The sequence below is a fragment of the Ailuropoda melanoleuca genome, chromosome 10, assembly GCF_002007445.2.
Source record: "Ailuropoda melanoleuca isolate Jingjing chromosome 10, ASM200744v2, whole genome shotgun sequence".
Classification (NCBI taxonomy): domain Eukaryota; kingdom Metazoa; phylum Chordata; class Mammalia; order Carnivora; family Ursidae; genus Ailuropoda; species Ailuropoda melanoleuca.
The window spans coordinates 34,907,588-34,935,382 of record NC_048227.1 but is presented as its reverse complement, the minus strand read 5'-3'; the positions used below and the strand labels follow the sequence as shown (position 1 = coordinate 34,935,382).

Sequence of the window (27,795 nt, the reverse complement as noted above, 5' to 3'; positions counted from 1 at the left end):
GGGAACTTTATCAGTTATTACCGTCATTGGGAAGCAGCTAAGCCTTGCAGTAGATAGAAGGTCCCGGAAGTTCTTACGTCGTGTCCCTGTGCTGCTGCCTGCCGGAGGTGTTGAAGCAGACATTGGCAGATGTTAGAGGCCCGACAGATACTCAGGCACCAAGCCCAGACTTTTCCTCAACCGGGTCTTCTCGGCCTTAGTGCTGTTGACCGTCGGGGTCCGGGTCCTTCTCTGCAGTGAGGGCCGTCCTGTGCCCTGTGGGATGTCGAGCAGGGTCCTGGTCTCTGCCTGCTGGGTGTCAGGAGTGCCCCTACTGCAGCTGTGACAACCAGGGATGCCTCCCGACATGGCCAGGTGTCCCCTTGGCCACCAGCATCATGCCAGCCTCCCTTCTTTAGCCGTTTTCCCCAGACTTGCCTATTTAAAGATTAAAATGGGGGCGCCTGGGTGGCGCGGTCGTTAAGCGTCTGACTTCGGCTCAGGAGTGATCCCGGCGTTCTGGGATCGAGCCCCACATCAGGCTCCTCCGCTGGAAGCCTGCTTCTTCCTCTCCCACTCCCCCTGCTGTGTTCCCTCTCTCGCTGGCTGTCTCTCTGTTAAATAAATAAATAAAATCTTAAAAAAAAAAAAGATTAAAATGTACAAATTGTACAGAATTTGTAAGGCACCCCCCCCCCGCCAGTTCAGTCTCCTTCTCCAGAGAACCACTTCTGACCATTTAGGGTCTGTCTTCCAGACTTCTTTCCCATGTGCATTTGTTTGTTGTAAAGATGTGGTCGTGCCGTATAAATAGTATTACTCTGTAGTATGTTTTTAAAAACATTTTATTGAGAGAGAATTCACATACCGCATAATTTGCCCTTTTAAAAGTGTACAGTTCAGTGATATTTACCAGATAGATGGACCTTGACTTAAGATGGTTTGACTTTGATTTTTTAACTTCACGATGGCACAAAAGTGATACACATTCAGTAGAAACCATACTTTGAATTTTGAATTGCATCTTCTGCTGGGCTAGTGACCTGTAGCACCGTCCTGTGTGGGGATGCCAGGCAGCAGGAGCCACAGCTCCCAGTCAGCCACTCGGTCACAAGGGTAAAGGACCAACACACTGACCACCATTCTGTTTTTCTCTTTCAGTGCAGTATTCAGTGTATTACATGAGATACTGAGCACTTCATTATGAAATAGGCTTTGTGTGAGGCAAGTTTGCCCAGCTGTAGGATGACATCAGTGTTCTGAGCACATTTAAGTTCTGCAAGGTGCGTTAAATGCATTTTCGACTTACGATATTTTCACCTTACCAGAGGCTTCTCCGCCGTAGCCTGTCGTAAGTCGAAGAATCTGTATTCAGAGTTGTGCAGCCATCACCGCCATCTGACTGCAGGACCGTTTTATCACCCCCAGAAGAAATGCTGTGCCCGTCAGCAGTCCCTCCCTGTGCCTCCCCCTCAGGCCCCAGCAGCCGCTCGTCTACTTTCTGTCGTTTTGGATTTGCCTGTTGTGGACGTTTCACATAAACAGAATCATACAGTATGCGACCTTCTGTGACTGGCTTCTGTCACTGAGCACTGTGTCTTCATCCATGTCGTAGCAGGAGTCAGTACTTTGTTCCTTCCTGTGGCTCAGAATAGTCCCCTGTGTGGTTGGACCACGTTTTGTTTATCTGTTCATCAGTGGATGGGCGTTGACATTGTCTCCAGCTTTGTTTTGTTATGAACTATGTTGTACAGATTTTTGTGTGGATGTGTGTTTTCATTTCTCTTGGCTATGGTTTGCTTTTTAATTTAATTTAAATTATTTATTTATTGGGACGCCTGGGTGGCTCAGGTTAAGCATCTGCCTTCGCCTCAGGTCGTGATCTCAGGGTCCTGGGATCGAGTTGCACATCGGACTCCCTGCTCAGTGGGAAGTCTGCTTCTCCCTCTCCCTCTGTCCCTATCCCCTGCTCTTGCATGCACGCTGTCTTTCAAATAAATAAATAAAATATTTTAAAAATAATTTATTTTTAAAAACATTTATTTTAGAGAAAGGGGACGGGGGAGGAGCAGAGGGGGTGGGAGAGGGAGAGAAGCAGACTCCCTGCTGAGCTCAGGGCCCAGTGCAGAGCTGGACGTCAGGACCCTGAGATCACGACCTGAACCGAAATCACGAGTCAGCCGCTCAACCAACTGAGCCACCCAGCCCCGCCTTCAATTTAATTTTTTAAAGTCTTTTTGATAGTAGTTTCAGGTTCGTAGCACAGTTAAGAGGAAGGCATGGAGATTTCCCATATCCCCCCTGTCCCTACGCATGCGTAACTTACTTTATTTACTGATCATGTTGTGGTTGTCTTGGAGATGGCTGGGTGGCTGGAGTGGCTTTTGCTGTTTTTCCCTACCAAAGCCCTCATGGGCTTCCATTTATTTTCGTGAGAGCCACGTCTCCCTCCTCTTCCGCCATTAGCCTTTTCCCTGTTTCCCGGTGTCCATCTGGCCCGGGGCTTGCAAAGACCCTTGTCTGGAAGCTCCACTGTAGTGGGAGAGCCCGAGGTGCTGGGGTGCGAGGCTCCCAGCCGTGCTTGCGTGGGGGAAGAGTGGGGCCTGAGCTGCAGAGCCTGGTGTGGCTCCTGCCAGCATCAGCTGCCCCGGCTCTTCCTCCTGACCTGGATGGCCACTCTTCCCTGAGAAAAGCTGCTCTTCCTGCATTAAAAATAAATGTCTGCCTCAGACAATGGGGTGGGTGGAAGTCTCTGTCCTCCCCCAGCGTACTTAGCTCCAGTGAGTGACTTGGGTGCAGAGGTCTGGGGAGCAGGTGTTTTAGGGGACATGGTCCTTGCCCCTTGAGTCCCCTCATTCCCTGGTCCCTCTGGGGTGGTGTGGCTGCAGCACTGGCCAGGGACCTGGATGGCAGGAGAGGGGTGGCAGCTCCTCGTGTGGAGGCTTGTTGTGGCCGGGCATTCGAGGGCAGCACGGTGCCTGGGCCTTGGTCCCAGGGAGAGCTGGACTCACGTGTCCCTTCATTTCCCTCACGGTCCCCTGGCCTCAACCTGGGCCGGCCAAGGGCAGGTCTTGTCTCAGGCTTTGCTGATGTTGCCCTGGGCTCCGTGGACGTGCTCACCGAGCTGAATGTTGGTGGGAGGCGCCAGCAGGCCTTCGAACAGGGTCTGTGTCAGGATTTCTTTGGTTGAGTGGCAGAAACGCACCGCAGTATGACCTAAGAAAGGAAGCCTGAGGTCTGTCCATTGTGCACCCACGAGACAGGACAGGAGGGCTGGGGTCACTGCCTGCTGGTGGAGCCACCGCACAGGCCTCCGCACACCAGTGTCTGTTACTCCAGTGCCAGCAAAACACGCCTGGTGGCTGGTGCTGAGGCCGCACTCACTGTGCAAGGGGGAAGGAGGGTGCCTCTCACTCATGGCTTCTCAGAGCACTGGGTTTGGCGTTGAACTGCTGCCCCAGCAGCACCACAGATTCTATTCCAGAAACTGAAGAGACATGCAGGGGCCCGTGGGCTGCGTGCACAAAGCTCCGCTCCCCATCGGGCTCTCATCTGAACCCTCCCCTATGGGCTCAGTTACAGCCCTGCACAGGCAGCCTGCACGGCACCCAGCGTCCACGTCACCAGGATAACTGCAGGACAGCAGTGGCGGGATGGCCCCTGTGCCCCGACTCAGGGTTGGGGGGGGCAGAAATAGGCTTGCAGAGGGGCCCCTGTCCCCAGGAGAGCTGTGGATGACCTGTATCTCCTGTCTCAGGTGATCACCTCTGCCACCTGCCATGGGTCAGCCCAGAGCAAGGCAGGCCTTGCAGAGAGGGGCCCTTCTCTCTTCAAGTCTGAATTTCTGCCCTACGGCCCTCTACCCTGAGGCTGCAGCGAACGTGAGGCCTGGCTGCGTCCTGGGAGGAACATGTCCTCTGCCTCCCCACATGCAGCTAGTGTGCACATGGGTTCCCAGAGTCCTGCGTGCTGGGAGTCCATGCCCTTTGTCTCTCCGTGAGGCCTCCTGGCCACCTTCCTCCTCAGCTCCTGCTGCCTGACCATGCTGAGCTTTGTATGGCTGGTGCTCGCTGTGTGTTTTCTCAGCCACCATGCGCACCAGGCACAACTTTTATCACTGTTTTACAGGCAGGGAAACTGAGGCTTGGTGGTAGAGCCAGACTCGATTCCAAAACCTGGTCCCTCCCAGTCCTGGCTCCCACTGGCAGTCTGGGGCCTCCTCTTGCAGCCCTGCATGGGGTGTCCTCAACTGGTTGCCTCTGTCCTGTGGTTCCTGGCCTGTGGCCCCTGCTGGTGAGCAGATGTAGAAACTATGCCCAGGTAGACGTGTGTGGGGAGGAGAGCGGCCTTTGGTCAGGGAGCAGCCAGGAGCCACGGAGAAGGAACAGTGAGAGGGGGTTTCTCCTTGAGCTCAGCTGCGTGCCATGTTGTGGCCACTTTCCTTTGGCCCTCAGTGTGGGCAAGCCAAGCACTTTGTTTACAAGGCTGAACACCAGTCACCCGGGGCTCAGACAGACTCCATCCATTGGTGTGTGTGGGAGCCTGCAGGTGGAGAGCCCCATGTCCCTTAGCAGGCAAATGGGTGAGCGGGGTCTGGCTGTGCCGTGGAGTGTAGTACTCGGCCCAGGGAGTAAGCACTGACAGGCACAGCGTGGGCGAACCTCGAAAACGTGGTGCTCAGTGAATAAGCCAGACAGGAAAGATATGTGCTGTGAGGTCCCACATCCATGAAATGTGCAGACCGGGCAAAGCCGTGGACGCCAAGTCGAGTCGGGCTTACCGGTGGGGAGGGTGCGTGCTCGTGGGGACAGGGTTCCCGTTGGGGCGATGGGAGTGCTCTGGAAATGGATGGTGGTGGTGATGGTGAACGTGGCTTTACAGATGAACTTAGTGCCACTGAGTTACACAAATTGGCCATTTTAATCATTTTTATCTATTTTGCCAAAAGGGGAAAACGTGGTGTAGCCAGTTGCCTGTCTTCCCTCTCCATTTTGTCTGTCTTTGTGAGCTCTGCCGCCATGCCATCCTGCTCACCGCGTCTCCTCCCTCCAGCTCAGTCTGACTGTTCTTGCCTCCTTTTCTCCTCAGTTGAACTTTGACCTGGACCGGGGCGTGTTTCCAGTGGTCATCCAGGCAGTGGTGGATGAAGGAGATGGTGAGCAACCTTTCCTCATCCGTCTCCCTTCAGGGCTGTGGGCTCTTCTCACTTCAGTCAGCAGGGAGGAGTTTATTCTAGAAGTGATGAAAGACGCTGGCTCAGACCACTTAGCACATTTAGGGCCATGGGGTTCAATCCCTGAGCTGTCTGTCTTGGGGCTGGGCTGTGGGGTCACCTCTTCAGCTCCTTCTCCCAACTCAGGAGTTGCCAGCTGCCTGGCTCCCACTGCGGTAACAGCAGCTGGCCAGGCCTCGGGTTCTGGGATCCACACTGAGCGGGATGACCAGAGAGAAGGCACAGAGCAGGGTGGGCCCATGCTGTGGGCTGTCTGCACGTCAGGCCATGCTGATTGGCTAGCTGACCGGCCCCCTCTCCTTCTGCTGGTCTTGCTGGGTCTCTCCCTTGCCACTACTGTGGGCTGCGGTCCCCCAGCCTAGAGCATGGGAGTCCCCCCAGCCGAGTCCTGGCTTCTCAGCCCTGTCGGAATATCCGTGCAGAGCCAGCAGGGGGCACTTAGAGGCAGCTTTGGAGGACGGATGGCCAGTGGGAGCAGCAGGCCCTCCCCCAGGCAGAGAAAGGCAAGGTGGGGACTATCCTCCCGCTCTCCAGCTGAGAGCGTTGGAAAGCACCAGCTAAGAAGGAGAAGTTCTCGGGAGGGGCAGGGGAGGGGTTGAGGCCAGCTCTGACTGCTCCCTCCTCTCTCTCCCTGGCAGTTGTGGAAGTGACTGGCCATGCCCATGTGCTGTTGGCCGCCTTTGAAAAGGTAAGTGCCATCCTGTCCCTTACTGTGCCTATGACCAGGGAGTGTGGGTAGGGGAATGGTGTTTTGAGACTAGAAGTCTGAACTTGGGGACTGGGCTCGGCCAGATGGGCTTACTGCCAGAGGCTCAGGGCAGATGGGAGGCTCTCCAGTTACTCTGGGCTCCAGGAGGCCGGGCCTTGAGACAGCATCACCTGTGGAAGGGTTTTCAAAGGGCATCTGGTGTGTGGTGAGGGGGCCTGTTCTAGGGAGGCCGGCACTTTGGATCTTCCTATAACCTGCCAGCACAGGGCCTGGACACCCATGTGGAGGGCTGTCATTACAGACCAGCTTTTCTCTGGGATGTGGAGGGATCATCCAGGATGTCACCTCTCAGGACCCCTGCCTTTTCTACCAGGCCCATTGGAACCTCTCAGCCTGGCCTGGTCCTCCATGCATGCTCTGCCCTGCCTCCAGGTGGCTGTGTCACCCTGGTCCCACAGGCCGGCGCTGACCTCACTCCCCACTGGGGCCTTTCAGATTTGTGGGGCAGACGTTTGTGGTACTTACTCCTCTGATGTCCGTGAGGACAGAACTGGGCCCCCTGTTTGTGGTGTCCTTGGTATGCAGTAAACGCTCAGTGAGCGCTGGTTGGGTTGATGAGGGTCTGCCACTTGTCTAGCATGGCCCTAGACCCTCTCTGGTGGCAGAGAGAAGACATCCAGGCCTTCCTGGAGTCCCTGAGTTGGGGGTGTCTCACATACAAGGAGGCCATTAATGTGCAAGGATTCACTTAATATTACCTCCAGCCTGATGTGTATTTGAACTTAAATGTCTGCCCCTTTCTTCCACGCAGACCCGAGTCCCAGGTGTTCATGTTTTTGGCCGTGTCACGTAGGGTGCAGTGGGGAGAGAATGGTCAGCCTCACCATCGTCTCTGTGTTAGGATGTCGTGGGGCCTAGGGACTGTCCCAGTTGCCAGTCACTGCTGTTCATAGGGGCTGGGCAGTTGTGTGTGTGTTCACGCAGCAAGCAAGTGCCTGGCTATGTTGGGAACGGATGTTTGCTCACGGAGACCCTTGCTGGAGGTAGTGGGGTACGTCCCCTGTTGGAGAATGTCATACTTCTCATGACAGGGCGCTTTGATATGTCGTGCACTCTGCAGTTGTGGAGTGTTTCTGGCACCAGCCTGGGGCCTGGGTGGACAAGGATCAGGGACCCCCATGAGGAAACCAGGCTCGGGCTGCTGCTTCTGGACTTTGCACCACACGTGGGCGTCCTGCTGACCCCCAGCAGCTTCCTCAGCCCAGTGTGTGTCTGCAGCCCTGAGAGTGTTGAGGGCAGGGCCCAGTTCCTCCCTGTGATCTGGGTCTTTCCACACTCCCTGGGGAGTCAGGACATCTGGGCCCAAGGCCCCTGTGGCCCATTTGTCCTGTGCTCCCCCTGGCCCCTGGTGCTGTGGTGGCACGGAGTGCCCAGGGCAGAGGGTGGGCCTCTCCCTTGCCAGTTGTGCTGGCCAAGCCTGGCCTTGTCGGGAGAGGTGGTAACTGTTCACCGTGTGCTTCTCTGGTGACGTGGGTGGGCCATTGATGGCAAACTTCCTCTGCGTTTCCAGTTTAGAGCCCAGTGAGAAACTGCTTTCTTCTTGGAATCCATCATACTGAAAATGCCACGTGCTGGTCTCAGTTGATTCCAAGGGCTAACTGGCGTTGTCACAAGATCTCAGATCTCATACCTTCATTAACCTCAAACTCTGGGCGTTGTGTCTCTCCAGATGCCACCAAACACGTTTACCCTCTTTAGTTCTTAGAGTTTTTAGGACTTTGGGCTTTCCCGTATACATATGCATGCGTCCGTTTGTCTTCTCAACTAAGCCAAGCCCTTTGGGGGTAGAAGTGGGCTGTGTGAGTTCTTGCCATCCAGGTGCTGCTGCTTGCTGTCGGGGGCTCTGGTCCGTTGTCAGAACCTGCCCGATGGTCGTAAACCTGAGTGTGCTTGAGCGCTATCCAGAGAGTTGGGCGGACCAGGAGGCGGTCCTCCAGGTGGTTTCGAGGCCCAGTCAGAGGGCCACATTTGGAGAGACCTGGCCGGGCTCCTGCCTTCAGCCACGGATGTGAAACGGCCAAGGAAGGACCTTCAGCTTGCCGGGTGGGAGTGCTGAGTGGTACCAGCTTGACTGAGTTAACCTCTGTCTTTCTTCCCTGTAGCACGTCGATGGCAGCTTCTCTGTGAAACCTTTAAAGCAGAAGCAAATTGTAAGTCTGGTAGAAGAAACATTGTGACCCCTTTTGAATTAAAAGACATACACATACAGAGTGTCTCACTCTCCAGAGTCATCGTCTGGGCTCTGGAAAGTCTGGATCTGCCTCCTCGGGTGCATGCGTGCACCCACCATGTCCCAGTGTTGACTCGTAGCCCCAAGTCTTGTCCGGCTTGATAAGGAGGGTTTGCATCCATGGGGCTGGGTGGGAAATGGAGCAGCTCAGACCACTTCTGAACGTGGTCAGTGTGAGGTCTGACTTTGGTCACTCTTGTGCGGCTGATGACAGGTGGGTCCAAAGTGGGTTTTCCCTGGGGAGGGGAATGGTAAGCTGGGCAGAAGGTATGGTTGCCTGGCCCGTATAGAGATTGGCTTCATGCCCTCTGGTGGGCAGAACCACTAGACCCCCCGCCCTACCGCCCGTGCTCCTGGGTGGGCTGGGCAGGTAGCAGGTTCTCTGCCCTCCTGGCACTGGGCCCACTCTCTGAGGAGCAGGTGGACAGAATTTCAAACCACACCTGCTCTGGGACCCAAGCCTGACCCCTGGGAAGTGGTGTTGGGCCAGGTGGGTGCAGCAGAGCCCTGGAGTGGGGGCCGGCAAGTGCCCAGATCCCTCTCTTGTCTCCAGGTGGACCGGGTCAGCTACCTGCTGCAGGAGATCTACGGCATCGAGAACAAGAACAACCAGGAGACAAAGGTATGCGCTTGTGGTGACATCTGCTTGGGCTGCAGGAGGAGCTCACTCCCCAGCTTCCCTTCCACAGACACGGAAGCAGGTTCCTCGAGGGGCTTGCCAGGTCCCCCAGCCCTGGCTGGGGCCCCGTGGGCGGGTGGTAGATGAGCTAGTCCCCCTTGTGCCTTCCTTCCCTGGGAGGCCCCGGGACCCCAGACTCCATTTTTCCTTAATTTTTTAAAGGAGTTAATAGAAAGGGGCACCTGGCTGGCTGGGTCAGTAAGCGTGCAGCTCTTGATCTCAGGGTTGTAGGTTCGAGCCCCCTGTTGGGTGTAGAGATGACTTAATAAAACAGTAACATATGAATAAATAGAACCAGTAACAGAGTCTGTGGGGCATTTTGTTCTTTTTCCAGCAAATTCCCTGACTTGTTAACATCATTGGGTCACCAGTCATCAGGTGGGCAGGGACAGCCTAGTGTGTGGGGCCCTTTCCCACCTGCTCAGGATGAGCCCGTGCTGCCCCTGCCAGCTGGCCCGCCCCCCCAGCCTCGAGCCCTCTGTGTACCTGTAGCCGGAGTGTGTGACTGATAGAGCTGTGGTCTGGCGAGGCCAGGAAAGGGTGGCAGAGAATCAGCCTGTACTTTTGTCATCATTTGAAAGGCATGAGTGGAACTGCCATCTCTTTTTAAACGTTTCTGGAAGTCTTACACGCGAGCTTCTGGGACGGCTGGGACTGGCTAAAAGCAGAAAGTGAGGGCAGTTTGGTCAGGCCCTTTGCCTGGAAGGAGTGCTCTCTGCGTGCTTCATGTGTCAACACCACAGGGGGGGCGACTGCCCCTAAATGTCCTGGGAGTGTGTGTTTTCACCTGACCGGCCGTCTGTCGGGTCTGTACCGTGCCCTGAGTTCACAGCGCACAAGCAGCATAGCTGTTCGGAAATGGGGCAAGGCTGGGTTCCAGTCAAACCCGATTTACGGAAACAGGTGGTGGGGCCATTGTTCGCTCTTTTACCGTGTAGCTGACTCTTGATCCAGACACTGATTTTGATGAGATAAGTTAAACTTGTCTGTTGTTTTCAGTTTCAACCCAGTAAGCAGGTGCCCTCTGCAAGACTTGCTCCGTACTGTTGGGTCTTTTCCACGTTTTCTCTGTGGTTCGCAGGAGTAGAATGAAAACCTGGTTTCTTGGTTTGGTGTGTGTTGGAGGCAGGGCACAGATTCTCATCTCTGTCCTTGGGCGGGCACCGGGCTGGGTCAGCTCTGGGCCGTGTCTCCGGAGGAGTCCTGCTCCACCGTGACCTTCCTCTGCCCTCTTGGGCTTCCCTTTTGCCACAGCAGCCCCCAGGGGAAGTAGGGGACAGCCGGTGGGGTGGCCGGGGAAGGGAACACCTCCCTGCCCCAGCCCTCGTCCTGGCCCCCGCTTGTGGCCCTTGGGATCCCGCCGACACTCGGCCCCTTGGTGTCACTGCAGCCCTCAGACGAGGAGAACAGCGACAACAGCAACGAGTGTGTGGTGTGCCTGTCGGACCTGCGGGACACGCTGATCCTGCCGTGCCGGCACCTGTGCCTGTGTAACTCGTGTGCGGACACGCTGCGCTACCAGGCCAGCAACTGCCCCATCTGCCGGCTGCGTGAGTGGGGCCGGGCCGGGGGGCTGGGGCTGTTGACTGCCCACCCTGGGCACAGCGAGTGGGACGCGGGACTTGGCGCAGGTGGTTGGGACCCACGGCGACCACGCTGGCGTGTGCATGGCTCACATCCTCCGAAATTTAACTCTGGAGTTAACGGCTAGGAAGGACATGCCAGGGCAGGTGCTTGCAGTGAAGTTGGAGCCAGACAGACAGACATTGGCCAGCGAATCAAGTCTTTAAGTGTTAACGTGGAAAATATCCCGGGGAGGTGGAAAGTGACTGAGGGATATGTTTCCTGGAGCACTCCAGACATTTTCTCAAAGTTAATTCTGAATCAAGTGTTTGTCTTCCAGTGGAGGGAATCTTGAACATTCTCAGGGCAGAAAATCCCACCGGATCAAATGAGAATCATGCTGGCGGGTGGGTCCTGGCAGCGAGGGAGCCCAGGGTGTGGGTGAGGAGAGAGCCTGCCCTGGGCACTGCGGGTTTTCATTTAGTAGGGAGAGGATGGCTTTTTGGAGAAAGCCTTCCTGCCCTTTCACACCCCAGGGCGGTGGTCATCCTCCTTGGGGCCGCCCGGGGTACTTGTGCCTCACCCTGCACCCCTGAGCCAGCACGCAGTTGTGTCGCCCCAGCTGCCATGCCTGCCTTGTCACTGTCTTGGGGCTCACTGCTAGTAAGGGGCAGGGGTGGGTCTAAACTGGTTGTCCCCCGGGATAGACAGGTGTGCGCAGGGGCCACAGGGAGGCCGAGTGTGTGGAAGTGGAGGATGAGGCCATGGGCTCTGGTCCAGAGCCCAGCCCTGATGAGACCTCAGGGGTTGGTGGGGGAGGCTGCAGGGGGCCGGTGTGCTGGCCCTGGAAGGTCAGGCAGCAGGGCCAGTAGCCTCTCCTGTGTGAGGAACAGGGTAGGAGCAAGGGAGCAGGAGCTGAAGTCCAGCCTCCCCCACTGGTCCTGTCTCCTGGGCATTCTCGGCTGCAGCATAGTATGGAGGCCCAGGGGCCCAGATGGGCTGGGTGAGCTGGGCCGGGGCCCTTGTCTCTGAGGCCTGCAGCCTGGGGCAGCCGCCATCAGCACTGAGGACATGGGTGCCCCTGGCAGGTGCCGGTATAGTGTCCAGCTGTTCACCATGTGCTCGACCTGCACTTTTCATCGACGTTACACTCGTTAGGGGAGCTGCTGGTCCAGAACGACCAGTAAGTAGCCTGCGTTCTAACTTATTTTCCCAGTTCTGGCGGCTGCTGATTTTCCGGTGTAGAGATTGTGCCATCAGGTATTCACATACGTATGTGTGCCTGCCCTGGTATGACTTCCGGGAAGAGACTGGCCGGTGTCCAGGGCACGCTGTGTGCTTTTAGCTGGTCGCCAGGTGTGACACAGACACACTGTCGCGTGTATAGTCCAGGGTTCGGCTTGTGGGAGGCTGGTGGCGCCCTGCCTGCTGCCCCGGAAGCTCCGCCTGAACCGAGGTCGTGCGCTCCGGGCCTCATCTGTATCCCTTCTGGGGCTGTTCTGTTGGGACTCTGTTTTGCCTCCAATTGGGAAATGTGGCTTGTTCTAGGACTGCTGTGGGGTGGGTGGGTGGCCCGTGTCCCTGGAGCTCGGAGGGCCTCAGTGGTGCTGGAACCGGCTTCGACTTGCCTGATGTGAGCCCTTCCCTCTGCCACAGCCTTCCGGGCCCTTCTGCAGATCCGGGCAGTGAGAAAGAAGCCGGGAGCCCTGTCCCCTGTCTCCTTCAGCCCTGTTCTGGCCCAGAGCATGGACCATGATGAGCATTCAGTAAGTGCCTCCTTTTCTTTGTTGAGGGTGTGGGGCAGAGAGAAGAGGGGGTCTGGAGGAAGCCCCTGCCCCCTTGCAGAGCCCACCAGGTGTCCAGATGCCCTCAGGGCTTACCTTCATGTTAGAACAGCTTTAGGTTTCCAGTAGGGCCGTGTCGTGAGGCCCTGGTCGGATGGCTGGAAGGAAGGAGAGTGCCAGACTGTCTGCCTCTCTCTGGCTGTCGGCTCTCTGGGCCTCCGTCCTCGTCTGCTTGGCGGGCCAGCCCTGGTCCCCACAGGTGGCAGTGAGGTTGAAGGGGGTCCCAAGAGTGTTATTTTCGCCAAGAGCAAGGGCGATCTGACGGCACGCCACCCTGCCTTGAGTTTGAGTGTCCGTCACCATCATTCTACCAGCCAGACAGCCAGGGCCACTGTGTGCGTCCTAGGAGGTGAGGTCTTGCCCAGTGGGCGGCTGCAACATGTCCCTGTACGTTCTCTACCCGCCTGGAGGTGGTGCCCAGCCTGGACACGGGGGCGCCTTGGCAGCCATCCACCTTGCTTGCTTCCTGGGAAACCAGGAGGTAGAGCTTGCAGGCAGATGAGGGAAAACTGACTCAGGCTTCGGGGAGAGAGGTGGCTTTCCGGCTCAAAGGATAGGCAGACACGAAGAGACCCAGAAAGATTGGCAGAGACAGACATGGAGAGAGATGGGCAGAGACAGAGTCACAGAAACATGGAGAGAGACACAGACGGGGATGAGGGTAGAAAAGCGGGTACTGAGACATTGGAAGAGAGACACGACGAGTCAGGGATGGGGCAGGAGAGACAGGCAGGGGCAGGCCCAGGTCTTGAGCTCCCAGGCCCCAGCTGGCCCCAGCAGTTGTCAGTCAGTGGGTCCGTTGTTGCGGCTCGGTGATTCTTAGAGGAAGAGGACCCAAACCCTGTGGTTCGAGAACCCATAGGATGGGTTTGCCCTGGGCCGATGGGTATCATGTGTTTGGCCTCTGCAGTAATTCTGAATATTGGGCCGTTGTTTAAAAGTCTGGACATTTTCCTTAAGACTTAGATTTCTGGCAGATTTGAAGCTGTGGTCTCGCAGCTGGAGCAGATGCGTGGCTGCCTTGGAGATGGGGTCCCCGTCACCCCCCCTCTTCCTGGGCCAACCAGGCTGTGTGTTTGCCTGCTGGGCCCCTTTGGCATCAAGGCTTACTACTACCGAAACAGCCCTCTGGTGAATTTAATGTTGGGCTTGACCTGGGAACACCGCATATTTTCTCCAGCAATGCAGTTTTAGTAGAGAGAGGAGTAGCCCTGAGGTGTGATTTGTTCCTGGGATTGGAGTCACTGTTCCGAGGGATGGGGGCTCAGGGATGGATGATATGTTTTCTTGTTGCTTGTCTTGCCCCTCCCAGGCTCTGCCGTGGAGTCTGAGCGTACGGCCTGACCTACCCACGTTTGCCCCTCTTATCCTAAGAGAGCCGAGATGCTGCTCACACTACTGGGCAGACTGGGGTTTGGGTTGTAAGCTTCACATGCTCCAGAGGGCCTGTGCCTTCCCCTCCAGAGGGTTGAGATAGCCAAAAAAATGGGCTCCTGTTCTCTGTTACATTCCCTGTATGAGCAATTTCCACATAGTGCCACAGAGAACCCACATTTTTTTCAGCGAGACCGTTAAAATTATTGAGGAGTGGGGGTGATTTGGGGCTGATTTTTCTCCCCAGCTTCCTTTAGGAATTGGACATTGGTGATAAGTTTATGAGGCAGTGCTGAGCCTCGTAGAGGTATGGGGTGGCATGTCCCTTTCCCGTGCCCAGCTGGGCCCACTTGTGGAGAGCGCCTGGCCAACCTCATCCCTGTGCTGGCTAGGACCTGCTTCTCGGGGTGACCCAGACCGTGGGGGGGCAGTGGGACAGGGACGGGCTCTAGCAGCGGCAGATCTCCTGGGAGTTGTGTAGATGTCCAGGCCCAGGCCCCTGCCAAATCTGCACTTGGCTGGGTCCCCAGACTTCACGTGCAGGTTAAGTTTGCCAAGCACAGGCTCACAGCACACCTAGAAGCCAGTAAACCTGAGAAACCCCCAGCCCGCCAGCTCCAGCGCCGTTTGGGGGGTGGCAGTTGTAAAATGTATGATTTTTATCTTGACAGTGTCCCTTTAAAAAATCAAAGGCGCACCCCGCCTCACTGGCCAGCAAGAAACCTAAAAGGGAAACAGTAAGTGTGTTTGGCCCTATGGCCACATCTTTGCCCCGCACCCTAACGATTCAACCAATGATGAGTATGGGAAGTCATTTTCACCCCAGGCTAACGTGTTTGGTTAATTTAATCTGTCAAATCCACTCTCCCCAGTCCCGGCGTCCCTGCCCAGGAAGGGAGTTTTGTGGAACAAGCAAAGCTCAAGGTCTGTCGGCAAAAAGCCAGTGTCTCGGATCCCTGCTGCCAGGCGGCAACAGCGCCGGCCTTGGGCCGCCCCTTCTCGCCAGCTCTGCTTCTGCCCGTGGTCCCCAATGGCCTCGTTTCCCTTTTTTTTCTTGCTGGCAGTGTAATGATGTTGGAGGTGGAACTCACTTTCTGCTAGTTTTTGCACACTGTCTTCCTCGCGCTTGCTTGTTGTCCCGTGTCCCCCGCGCTCTCCCCCTGGGATGTTAGCTCTTCGGGCCAAGGGCTTGGTTTTCTGGCATTTTCCCTGCATCTCAGGGGGCAGGTGGGAGCCTCTGCCTGGAGCTTCTACGGACCCCCGTGGCCCCTTGGCAGAACTCAGGCGGAAGTCCCTGGGGTCCCAACCCAGAGACTGAGGTTTTTCCTGTTAGGAGGGTGAGGAGGTCCACGGTAATTACTGACCTTTAAGTTGGAGGCAGGTTGGGAGCAAACGCAGGGCGCCACGGGCCCAGGTGACCAGGGGACTCACGAGGTGCTCGCTGAGAGCAGGGAACCCCTGCCCTGGCCCTTCTGCGTTCCCCTGGTCCCCAGGGTTATCCCGTCGCCGCCCCGAAGGGCAGCTCTCCCTTCCTCCCAACACAGCGGGCAGGCGGGCGGGGGCTTCACACTGGGAGCACTGCCGGGTGTTTGCCCTTTGCCTTGTGTAGTGAGAGCGAGGCAGGTGGCTGTCCCCACCTGCACAGTGGCCTGGGGGCCTAACATCTCCCAGCACCTGGGCATCTCCCCACCTGAACCCTAAATCAAGATTCAGTCTGTTGGTTTTGCTCCGCTCCCAGCAAGGGTGAAGACTGGTTCTGAACCAGGGATGCCCATTAGAACCACCTGGAACACGAGTCACCTCCAACGGGCGTGTGTTCCAGGCTCACAGAGTTGGGCCAGATGCCTGTGTCGGGCAAACTCCCTGCGGGGTCAGGCCCTCCCTGGTCTAGAACACACGTGGCTCCACTAGCCTCCCCCGCCTTTGGCATGGCTTTGCTCTCCATCTGCTCCTGAGCCTCCTTTCTCTCTCTGACCCCTCACTCTCCACCCTTGCCAGGCAGGAACAGAAAGCCAGGTAGGGGCTTGCCGAGACCAGGGGTGGGGAGGCTCTTCTAGGTGCCCTCTCTTCCTTCTTTTGGGGCACAGAGCGGGCCGTTCGGGCATCCCAGGCTGCATGCTGCAGCCGATGGCCGAGAGAGCCCTGGGGGGGGTGTCTGATGCTGCTGTGGCGTTCTTGGTGCCCCTCTGAGGGAGGGGGATTTAGGTCCCTGGAAGGTGGAGTGGACAAGAGATGGTCAGAAGGCAGATTCTGGGGAGTAGAGTGTCCCTGGGGCACAAGGCCAGCATCTAGGGCTTTGTAGCCCAGGGCAGTGGACAGGGAGTGGGGCCAGCCCGTCCCTCACCTGCTCTTGTCCCCACAGAGCTCTGACAGCATCCCACCTGGCTATGAGCCCATCTCCCTGCTTGAGGCACTCAACGGCCTTCGGGCCATCTCTCCGGCCATCCCTTCAGCCCCCCTTTACGAAGAGATCACCTACTCAGGCGTCTCAGATGGTCTGTCCCAGGCCAGTTGTCCACTTGCTGGTATCGATCGAATCCTGGAAAGCAGCCACCAGAAGGGCAAGCCGAGGAGCAAATCGCCTGACAGGTGAGGCTGGTGCTAGGATTCCCTTTGGAGGATGGTACGTGGGAACCCACCTGCCTCCTGTCTGGCAAGGGTCGGGGAAGCACGCGGTATTACGTAAGAAGTGCAAAGCAGGGGGGCGTCTGGGTGGCTCAGTTAGTTCATCGTCTGACTTCGGCTCAGGCTGCGATCTGGGGATCCTGGGATTGGGCTCTACGCTCAGTGGGGAGTCAGCTTGAGATTCTCTCTCCCTGTGCCCCTCCCCCTGTTCACCTGCATGCTCTCTCTCGCTCTAAATAAATTAAAATGTTAAAAAAAAAAAAAAGCACAAAGCAGGTGTATTTGTGGCTTTAGTTTTAGACCATTTTGTTGGCCGATCCACCGGAATGACTCACAGAACCAGTAGCGGGTTAGGTTATGGCCAAGGTTGGTTACAGCAAAGGAGACAGAACAAAGCAGCTGGAAAGATACCCTGGTGGAGGCCACAGGTGCCCAGTGTCCCTCCCTGTGTCAGGCCACACAGGACACAGTGGGAGCCCCTTGAGTCTCAGGGTCCCGAGACTTTCTGGGGGCTGTCACATGGGCACATCCCGCTGGGCGAGCAGCCATGGCACCAAACCCTGGCCGTCCCAAAACTGGGCGCATGTGGTTGCCCTTGTCATGCGCAAGAAGCAAAGTCCATCACGCTTCCCCTGGACACACGCGATTCACAGTCTCTCCTCACTCATGCTGTTTGTTTGTTTTTTTTGGTGTTTTTGAAAGATTTTATTTATTTGACAGAGATGGAGACAGCCAGAGAGAGGGGGAACACAAGCAGGGGGAGTGGGAGAGGAAGAAGCAGGCTTCCAGCGGAGGAGCCTGATGTGGGGCTCGATCCCAGGACCCTGGGATCACGCCCTGAGCCGAAGGCAGATGCTTAACGACTGAGCCACCCAGGCGCCCCTATTTTATTGATTTTTTAATTTAAATTCAAGTTAGTTAACACAGTGTATTATTAGTTTTGGAGGTAGAGTTCGGTGATTCATCAGTTGCATTTAACACCCAGTGCTCATTCCTTCATGCCCCTCACCCACTTACCCCATCCCCCCACCCCTCTCCCCTCCAGCAGCCGAGTTAGTTCCCTGTGATTAAGAGTCTCTTATGGTTTGTCTCCCTGTCTGATTTTTTTTTTTTTAAGATTTTTTTTATTCATTTGACAGAGACACAGCGAGAGGGAACACAAGCAGGGGGAGTGGGAGAGGGAGAAGCAGGCGTCCTGCTGAGCAGGGAGCCCGATGCAGGGCTGGATCCCAGGACACTGGGATCATGACCTGAGTCAAAGGCAGACGCTTAATGGCTGAGCTACCTAGGCGCCCCTCCCTGTCTGAATTTATCTTATTTTATTTTTCTCTCCCTTTCCCTATGATCCTCTGTTTTGTTTCTTAAATTCCACATGTAAGTGAGATCAGATGATACTGTCTTTCTCTGACAGACGTACTTTGCTCAGCATGATACCTTCTAGTTCCATCATGTGTGTTGTGTTTTTAAGAAAAGTAAAGGTGGAAGTTTCATAAAACCAGCCACAGCCCTGGCAACGTGCACCCGTGGCCGGGCCACCGTAGATCCAGAAAGATGCGTGGGGGTTTCTCCTGCTGCCCCCGCACCCCCGCCCCCCCCACTGCAGGAATTTACTGTCGTGATGCTCTCCTCCCCCTGGAAACAGGGAGCCGGGATCAGGCCCGCATCTGTCTGCTGCCCAGGGCCCTCTGCTGTGTGTGCCGTCTCACCCGCGGGTGGCGTTGGCCTTGGTGGGTTGGTGTTTATCATCCACATGTCCTCCACGCCTGTCTTCTCTGTCCCCAGCACCCTGCGGTCTCCATCGTCCCCCATCCACGAAGAGGATGAGGAGAAGCTGTCCCAGGACTCGGACGCCCCTCCCCCGCTGAGTGGGGCAGGGCTGGCACTAAGCAGCTCCCCCGAGGTGAGGCCCTTCTGTCACCCTGTCCCCACTGCCTGTGTGGGCCTCCAGACGGGGGACAAAGTGCGCCCGGGCCCCCCTCACCACTTGCTCCCGTGGCCACCTTCGCTGGGTTCCTCATCTGTGGGGGGCTTCCTTTTTCGGGGAGCTGTGCGAGCAGTCCCGGAGTGGGGGCCGCAGCTCGCCCCACGCCCTCCCCCGCCGTGCACAGCCTGCTCCGGGCTGCAGAGCTGCAGGCACACTCTCCTTGTTTCCTAGAGCTTCGTCACGGAGGAGGCGGACGAGGCGTCAGCGCTGAAGCAAGGTGAGCGCTCTGCTTGAGGAGCGCGTTCGGGCCTCGCTGCCGGGAGGCCTGCGGGCGGCTCTTGCGGAGTTTCTGCAGTGCATGGGCCGGTCCTGTTCCGGGGACTCCGGAGTTCTTGCTGCAGGATCTCCCGGAGCGCAGCCGCCCGGCTGACCAGCCAGCGCTTCGTAGCGGCAGTCGTGCGTGCGGCCAGCTGCTCATGCGTGTCCCGTGCGGACTGCCTGGCCGCTGCCTGGAGAGACCCAGGGTCCCTCTTGGGGCCTTAGGCTGGACCACAGCTTGGCCAGGCCCCTCCTCTGCGTGTCCCTGTGTCCAAGGAGCGGGCCTTGCACCTGTCTGGAGTGGAGAGTTTAGCACAGAGCAGCCTGCTGGGGCTTGAGTCCCAACTGCCACTAACAGGCACCGGGCTCTGTGTGGGGGGTGACCCCCACCTCACCTCCCAGTGATTGTGGGATATAATGAGGTCTCTCCCCAGCCTCCCTCTGCCGCCTGGGGAGGTGCTATCCCACCACCGTCCCAGTCATTCCTCCACGTTGGGGTGGCAGGTGGCCCATGGCCATTTAATTGGGAAGTGACAGAGGCAGGAAGTAGCCCTGGCTGGTCAGCTCCCAGGCCTGCAGCATGGAAGAGACCCCAGAGTAACCTGCAGCCTCTCTGTTGCTGTGACCCCCTCCTTGCCAGGAGCTTCCCCAGCCAGCATTGCACTGCAGTGACCCACGTCCCTCCCAGGAGCGGCTCCCCGCCCCCAGAGTGTGGGGCCTGCCTGCAGGTGGCTGGGCGTGGCGCCTTGGGTCTGGGTGTGAGTGTTGGTGCTCAGGGCAGGGTACTGGGTGTGGGTGTCTTCACTTCCTGCTTCTTAGGCCTGGGCTCCCCCACCTCAGGATGGGCTTGACCTTCTCCCGACATTCCTTCCTTCCTGGGCAGAGCGCCTGCCCAGAACGGATGGCTCTCCGCTGTGCCTGTCCCAGGGCCCGGCTCCCTCTTCTGCCAGAGGGGACCTCCCCCTGAGGACATCCTGAGCAGCCCTGGGACCTGCTGTGTGAGGGGGGTGTCCACAGGCAGGCCGCACTAGCTCTCCACTGCAGGGTGTGTGGCCCAGCTCATTAAATCTAATACCTTCTTGTTTTTGTAAACAGGAGTATATAATGTTTCTATAACGAAAAACAAAAGCCCCAGGCTGGGATTGGGAGAGAAGGGTAGTAAAGAAAAAGCAAACCTTGGCCTTTCAGGCCTAGAGGGTAGAGAAGGGAGTCAGGGTGGGGTCTGGCCCGCAGTGGCTGCAGAGCCCTCAGGGAGGAAAGACAGGCTTCTGGGGCTCCTGACTAGGGACAGTGGCCGCCTTCTGCCTGTGAGCCTCTGACCTGCTCTGTGCTCTGCAGGGAGCCGAGTGCCATCCATCGAGAACGTCCTGCAGGATGGCAGCCCTGAGCCGTGCAGCCATAGCCAGCCCCGCCTGCCGGCTGACATCTACCTGCCAGGTAACAGCATTTGGCAGTTGAGCTGTGGGGGGAGAGTATAATGTCACCGTTGGCATGGAGCTAGGGGTGTGGTCTGACTGCTCAGGGAGGGGCTGGCCTTCAGGAGCCCAGGTTTCTCTCCTTGGCTCTACCCACACTCCTTTCATAGACCCCAAAGCACAGCCAGGCCTTTGGTGCAGGGCCTATCCATGAGGCCCCTTTGCACCCGGAGCCAGCTCAGCATCAGGAAGGCAGGAAGGGCTGTTTGTTCAAAGACATGGTCCTTCTTTACGTCCATTTGCTGCTTGGGGCCCGGTAGGCAGATCCAGCCCCACTGGAATCTCCCACTCTTACTTCACCCATGGGCCCAGCAGGCCCTATTCAGGGTGCCCCAACATCAGGGCCTCTGCCCCAGGGAACTGCACACAGCCACCTGCGTGCCCGAGGCCTGGTGCTGGCTACTAGTCCTCTGCCACCTGCCTGAGGGCTGACGAGAGTTCACAGGGCCCAGGTGAAGTGGCACATCGCAGGCCAGGGCTGGGAGGACAGGTGGGCTGCTGGGCACCTTCAAGGCCCAAGTTGCAGTGGGGGAGGGGTCTTGCTTCTCTGCCCCCCTTTTCCAGAGGACTCTGCCCCCTGCTCCCAACTCCTCTGGTCTTGGCTTCTCTGGGTCAAGATCCTCAGCTTTAAGTCCCGGGCTCCAAAGATGGGGGACAGAAGTTGGGGGCTCTCAGAGACTTGCGCTTGCTGCCTGCTAAGATACCATCCCAGGGTCCCAAATCAAGCTAAATAGCCGTGATGCTCTCAAAGTCTGGCTCCTGCCGTGTGGCTAGGAAGCACCTTTGCCCCCACCTTCCCCAGTTCTCGGTGACCTGACCTGTGCATCGGGCCTGGTTGTGATGTGCTTTGATTTGAAGATGTCTTGTCCCGCCCAGCATCTGGACAAGCAGTGGCCTGTGCAGACAGAGGGTCCAGTTAGCCCAGGGGAGGGCATGGTCACCAGGGGTAGGAAGGGCAGGTAGTAAGTGCCGTCGGCGCTCGGCCTCCCCAGAGAGAAACCCGTGGGTGAAAACCATGTTTAGGACCAGCATTCCATCGAGTAACACAGAATTCCGGTAAGTTCTTTCAAGGGACTTCAAGAATTTCCTTAAAATTACAAGCTTAGGGGGATGGGGAGAGCCTAGAGAGGGACTTCTTAGAAGCATGAGTGAAGGTTGTGTTCCTGTGGGTGAAGGGACACCTTGACCCCACCCAGCAGTGCCAGCCCCCTGCCCCACGGTGTCTGCAGGTCAGGACAGGTGACACCAGGCTCTCTGGCTCTCTCACCCCCACCCCCACCCCAGACCAGTGACATGGGCTTCTTCAGCTCCACAGTTGGGGTGGGAGGCAAGTTGGCTGTGGAGGTGGTAAAGGAGAGGCTGAAATCCATGGGGGGCAGCAGAAGCCAGAATCCAGCCGCGGAGCGTGGGAGCCAGCAGGCTGGGGCGGTGCTGCAGCTCTGGGGCCCACGCCCCACCGGCTTGTGCGCCCTGCACACTGCGCCCTGGGCAGCTCCGTGAGCATCTGGGGGCCACCCCCCACGAGCATTACCGATGGCCGTCTGGGGGCTGGGCAGGGGTCCTCACAGACATGCACGCCTTTACAAGCATATGTGTACCTGTCTTCCTTTTTCCCGAGCCGACACCTTCTATCCTGCTACTGGCTCTCGCTTAGCAGAGATGCTGAACGTCTTTCACATCGGGCTGTGTTTAAGAACGGGGACACGCACATGGGTATCTCTGTCCTTCACAGCGGCTGCGCAGCTGTCCCCTGGAGGGATGGGCACAGTGTAGTGAACCTTCGTGTCCTTAGTGTTGACAGGGGAATGATAAGGGCAAATGGTGTTGGAAAGCTAGATGCGGGCCGCCCGTGGGGTGGGGGCCCTCTCCGGGCCCTACCTTCCTCGAGGTGAGCCCTGCCTGCCCTGGCCCTTGCCCTGTGCGTGCTTCCCCAGGCTGAGTGCCTCTGCGTTGGACTGTGGCCCAGTGCTCTGTTCTCCTTTGTTTCAGCACATGACTCTGTGTGGGCATTTTGTCCCATGCGTCCCCCCCAGGGAATCTTGTCCTAAAGCAGTGTATTTGCTGCGGAATGTGCTGGTCCGTCTGAGTGCTTTGCTAACTGAGCTTCCATCTCTCTCCTCCTCTGCACAGCCCTGGGGCCTGACTCCTGCTCTGTTGGTATAGAGGAGTAAGCTGGTACGTGATCGCCTTCATCCGTGTTGTGGGGTGGCTCTGAGGGGCATCCGTGACAGTGCTGGAGTGAGGACCTCCCCAGCTGCCTCTCCCTCTCCTGCTCCTTCCCTGGGGGTTCCTTGCCCTTTTCTGGGGTTCTTCCATATCCACGTCTTCCCTGGGGTCCTTGATTCTGAATCCAGAGCTCTCTAAACGTCCTACACCTTTGCCCGTAAGAGGTGGTGCTGGGGCGTCTGACACTGGCTGACTTTTGGAGCCAGAACTTTTTCTATCTGGACTAGGTGGCTCAGCCAGGCTTTTTTAGCCTTTAGGGTCCCAGGAATGGTGACTTAGCCCTTGCTGAGACCCTCCCTGTTGCTGCTGACTAACCTGTCTCCCAGCCTACCTATGGAAACTTCTGGAACATGAGCACATGCTGAAATCAGTCTGTTAAGAGGCCATGTAAGGTTGACCTCTGCCCTGATTGGGAGATACTCTCTACAGAGTTGACCTTGCCAAATGATTGTTTCATGGAAGGTTCGTTCCAAGAGTACTGCCACCCAAACAGGTTAATGCATTTAGGACCTTCTTCCCCTCCTTCACACGATGGTAGCGGCTCTGGGAAGTCTGGTGGTGGAGAACTCGGTGCCTTCGGCGGCCCGAGCTTTCCCAGATGTGTGTGGGGTGGAGCGCTCCAGCAGGACTCCCGCCCATCCTGGCAGTGAGGGCGCAGCAGCCCCTGCGGGGAGATGCGCCCCACACTGGTGTGCGGCCTTCCTCCTGGCCAGCTGTCCTGAGCTTCGGTGTCTGTCTGCTCGTTTTGACAGCTGCTTTTACGTCCTTGCGCAAGCCTTTCTCGTTCTCCTTGAATGTTTCTTCTGACGAATCTTCACTTTTGTCCAATTAGGGCCCAACGCTTTTTATAAAGTTGGCCCTGGTCTCCATGTCAGTGGCTTTTGAGTGCTGTGATCTAGATGAAACTTCCAGAAGTAGAAAATGCACAGAGGTCAGGCTGAGCTCCGGAGAACTGTGTTTTGCCTGCGGGCTGCATAGCAGAGCTGACGCCCGGCTCAAAGCCACAGGTCCTAGGAAAACAGTTTCTCCACCTCAGGGTCTGTGTCATAGGTGATGGGGCAGACGCACTCCTTGGTTTGTGATTTGAAGGCTATCGCGTGGAGCCTGTATTCTGTGGGCGGGCGGGTGGCAGCCGTCACTGCAGCTCTGACGGTCTGCCGGAATCTCACTGCTGCAGGCCTGGGTCACTGGGGGCACCCTTGGTCCAGGGACAGAGCGCCTCATGGCATCAGGAGGAAAAGGCCTCTGAAGAAGGCAGGGTGGGGCTCCGGGGGCTGCTCTGAGCACAGAGATGCCCCCCAGGTCCAAGTCCACTCCCCTCTGCCTGGGCTTGACTGAGTCCCGGTCTAATTCAGTAGTGAAGGACAGCAGCTGGTCAGATCCCAGGAAGCAAGGACTGGGCAAGGGAGGAGGCGAGGGAGGAGGCCCCAGGGGGCAGGAGCCCACAGCACCCCGTTGCATTCTGCTCTGGGGCATCAGCTGGTGCTGTTGCCCGGGATCTGCTTCAAAACAGACAGGCCTTTCCTTACTCTGCTGGGGCTGGAGTTCCGGGTCTCTGCCACAGACACAGTGTAGGGGGCGTGGTCCTGCCCTGGGCGGGGGGGGGGGGGGGGGGGCTCGTGATTGGTGGAAACAGAGCCTGATGGGTGAGGTGGGTGACACGGCCACCCATGACCAATTCTCCCTCTGCTCCTGCCTGCAGGATGGTCCACCTCAATGGAGACGCCCCACAGCCTCCGTACCACTGGCCCACCCCGGCCTGTGCTTGGTGGCCCCAGTCCTGACCCTGGGGCCACTGAGCTGACCCCACTCTGAGAGCCTGGCCAGGCTGGCAGCATGGAGCCCTTAGCTCCCCAGACTTTGCCGAGGGGCCGCCGGATTCCAGCGTGGCCCCTGGCCTCTCCCGTCTTGCACGCTCTGAGGGGCCACACGACCCTTGATTGAAGAGCACAGTGGACTGTCTCCTCTGAAAAATTCCTTTTTCTACAGTTGATGTATTTGTAAATGGTACAAGATGAAGGACAGCAGCTTTCTGTTCTGGGCTCTGAGCTCTGAGTTCCCCCAAATGCCCCACTGGCTGAGTGGCTGGGACTGGGGGCTGACTACCCATGTGCAGCCTAGACCAGCTTCTCCCAGCACCCTAGCTGTTGGGGACTTGGCATCCCAAGAACTCAGCACAAATTCTCCAACGAAAAGTGTATTGGTGGGTGAGGTGGTATCTTCACAGATGTCATAGGGGCCTTGTTGGCCAAGGAAGAAAGGAAGTGGGGTCTGAGTCATGGTCAATGAAGGAAACAGTGCCTGTCCCCTACCCCCCATAGCCTGTGTCCTTGGCAGCCTGGCTGTTGTTGCTGCTCCGTGCCCTCTGCTGCTGCTTCCCCTTCCTGGTCCAGTCCTGGGGGCAGGGCTGCCTCCCACAGCTTCGCCCAGTCCCGCTCAGCCCCTGGGCAGCGGGCGTGGCCACACACGAGGCTGGGGTCTGGGCCTGACGGAGGGGCAGAGGCAGCAGTTGGTGACCAGTGGCCCCTCTCTCGGGCCTGCGCCTTCTCTGAAGCAGCTTTGTTCACATGGCAGGTCCCTGCAGGTGAAGGGCCTTCTGTGGGGCTCGTGGGGCTGCTACCCACTTGCTCCAGGGAGGGATATGAGCAGCTTCCCTCCTCCCTCTTGACCACTGAAACGTCCCTTGGTTTCCCTTTGACTTGTTCTGTCCGGGGTCCCTGTAGTGGACCTGCCTGGGGGTCGCACATGGCAGATCCTGTCTGAGGTGACCTCATCTTTTTTTTTTTTTTAAGCGAAACTTTCTGGGCAACAGAAAGGCAAAGGGGGCATCCAGCCCTGGTCCCCCAGCAGGGACCTTGAGCCAGGTGGTTGGGTCTGTGCAGCTCCCTGAGGTGGGAACACTTTCTTGGTCTGGGGTGGGCGTGTAGAGCGGCCCACTTCCTGAGGAGCTGCCCCAGGAAGGATGGTTCTGGGGCAGCCGGCAGCAGTCCACAGAGCCCTGTGGCCCAGCCGGCCTGTGTCTGCACAGCCCTGGCCCCTGCCCCAGCACCCTCCCCGTGGCTCGGTCCCGCAGGGTGCTCAGGAGAGGAACCAGCAGTAGAGAACTCGTCTTCTCTCCAGCTGAGCCTGCGAGCAGAGTGCTGCCTTAGACACAGCTCTCAGCCATGCTCAGGCCAGCTTTCTCAGCCACTTGACTCCCTGCCTCTCCAGCCCTCCCCTTGCTGCTCCTGACCCGCCAACCCCGGCCTCTCGCCTTTGGTATTGGTGCCAGTACTCTGTTTGAAAACCGAGATGCAGACTGGCCTGTCTTGGACTTACATGTGCTATCATTTGATGTACTCTGATTGGCTAGTTTTTGTTCGTTTTTACTGTATATTTATAGTAATAAAATCATGCAGCAATATCTTGTCTGCTCCTTCCTCTGCGCATTGCACTGAGGGACCTCGGCGGTTCCTTGGTCTGGAGGCAGGATGGCTGAGTGGCTCATGGCAGCTCTGGCCACCCCCCTGCATCGCGAGCCCTGGCATGTGGCCGCAGCCTCCACTTCCGTGTGTGTCATATGCCAGCAACACGTGGCTTCCGAGAGGGCGAGAGGGCATGAGATGGTACGTGAGGCGCGTGAGCGGCGGTTTATTACAACTGTGGTCGTCATTGCCTATTCTGGGTTGGAGCGAAGTGGACTCTAGGGACGTGTCTTGTCTTCACTGCCGATGCCTCCCGCAGATACTGGGGCTGGAGGGGCCCAAACAGGTGTGGCCTAGGCCTGTGGGAGTTTATGTTGTAGGCAGTGAGACACCGCGCAAGTAATCGAATCTTCCCAGGTTTGGTGACCGTGGGAAGAGTCAGCTGGCAACAAGCTGGAGCTCCATGGGGTACTTGATTTTACCTGTGGTGAAGGAGGGCTTCTCTGAGGGGGCGTTTCAGCTGAGCCCTGCGGGTGCCCAGGCAACCAACACAGCAAGTACAAACAAAGGCCCTGGGACCAGAGTGAGCCTGGTGTGACCACTGAGCAGAAAGATGCCCTAGTGGCTCTGGTCGCTGGAGGTCAGAATGGAGGAGTGTTGGGGTACAGCTGCTGCAGGACCTTGTAGGGACAGAGTTTTATTCTGCAGTCAGTCAGAGGTTTTTACACAGGGAAGCAACTCTCTCCAGCTGTCGTGTGGAGTGGATTAGAGGGCCAGGTTCGTTTGCCGGCTTCCATGCCTGGCAAGCGGCCTCCCAGCAGGGAAAGGCTGTCGCGCCCCGGAGCACCCAGGCAGCACTGCCCCCACACTGCCACCCGCCAGCAGCTCCTCTGCCAACAGGGTTCCACGCTGCCTCCTCAGGTTGCCACTGACTCAGGTGCTTAATGGTGAGACCAGTGTTCTCAGCTAGTTAGGCCGTGCCCCGAGGCGGGCCTGCCATCCTCAGCCCTGCAGCGGCTCAGTCATGTTTGGGTCTGCCATGGTCCCAGGGTGGGTAAAAAGGTGCTCCGCGTCAGACAAGTTCTTGTATGGGCTGCGCTGGATCTCCCTCCACACTTTTGCCAACGGACCAGGTATTTTGTTAACCTCTTGTGTCGGGGAGGGGTTGGGGGCATGGGGTACCTTTCCTCTGTGCCCCCTTCCCCACTCCACCCCCTCACCCCCCAGCCCTGGGTTTGGGTCATGGAGACGTGGCCCCCTCGGGACGGGCCCCTCCCCTCACTGACATCTCTTCAGACACAGTTACTTGCCCTGGCTTCTCCCTGCCAGCTGTGGTTGCCCCTTCTGAATCCTGACCCCAGGTAGAGGGCCATGGCTGGGGAGAGAGCCTGCCTCTTTTTTTTTTTTTTTTAAGATTTTTTTTATTTATTTATTCGACAGAGATAGAGACAGCCAGCAAGAGAGGGAACACAAGCAGGGGGAGTGGGAGAGGAAGAAGCAGGCTCCTAGCGGAGGAGCCTGATGTGGGGCTCCATCCCATAATGCCGGGATCACGCCCTGAGCCAAAGGCAGACGCTTAACCGCTGTGCCACCCCGGCGCCCCTAGAGAGCCTACCTCTTTGGATCCTTATTTCCCATTTCCGACAGAGTACCGGCATGGACTCACTGTGTCAATGAGTGTCTAGTGGGTCCTACCCACCCCTTGCCTGCCCTCTGCCCCTGCTCTCCTCTCTTGCTCCTCAGCCCTGCTCAGAGCAGCCTTCCCCGCCACAGCGCTTGCCCTCGCTCACAGCACGCGGTTCTCCCGGGGCTGTCACTGGGGTGCCCACCCTGTGAGTGCTGGTGGTGGTTCCTTCACTCAGCAAATCCGTGCCCATGGTGGGAGGAGAATGGAGTTTGGGCCAACTAGGGGGGATTGAGTGGCCCCATTGCAGGACTCGGAGGAGCCCCAGTGCTCCCTCTCGGACATTGCTTCCGGTGTTCACGAGCCCCAGCGACTTCCTTCTCCATTAGACACAGGGTAAGTACTTCAGGCCCTCTTCTGTGAAAGTTGGAAGGTTTTCTGTTGTGGACACTGGGGAGGAGACAGGTTGGGATCCTGGCTCTGGCACCAACTGCTGGGTACCCTTAAGTCAAGACCTGTTCCTCTGTG

The 27,795-nt window shown here is 57.6% G+C and overlaps 1 protein-coding gene across 6 annotated transcripts in view; it reads left to right on the top strand.

Moving 5' to 3' along the window:
* The window catches only part of MGRN1 (mahogunin ring finger 1), a 54,750-nt gene extending 29,108 nt beyond the window's left edge, over positions 1-25,642 (top strand). Inside the window, exons 6-18 of one of the 6 annotated variants that reach the window (XM_011231527.3) lie at positions 5,068-5,134; positions 5,851-5,900; positions 8,084-8,131; positions 8,765-8,833; positions 10,281-10,440; positions 12,110-12,219; positions 14,343-14,408; positions 16,034-16,260; positions 18,079-18,196; positions 18,452-18,497; positions 19,877-19,975; positions 22,144-22,188; positions 23,942-25,642. In XM_011231527.3, coding sequence (XP_011229829.1) covers positions 5,068-5,134; positions 5,851-5,900; positions 8,084-8,131; positions 8,765-8,833; positions 10,281-10,440; positions 12,110-12,219; positions 14,343-14,408; positions 16,034-16,260; positions 18,079-18,196; positions 18,452-18,497; positions 19,877-19,975; positions 22,144-22,184 — 1,101 coding nt within the window. In that variant the 3' untranslated portion in view covers positions 22,185-22,188; positions 23,942-25,642. The remainder of the gene's footprint in view (positions 1-5,067; positions 5,135-5,850; positions 5,901-8,083; positions 8,132-8,764; positions 8,834-10,280; positions 10,441-12,109; positions 12,220-14,342; positions 14,409-16,033; positions 16,261-18,078; positions 18,197-18,451; positions 18,498-19,876; positions 19,976-22,143; positions 22,189-23,941) is intronic. The other 5 variants (XM_011231529.3, XM_034670451.1, XM_002924587.4 and 2 more) reach the window with 5 other exon arrangements.
* The last annotated feature ends 2,153 nt before the right edge of the window (positions 25,643-27,795 follow it).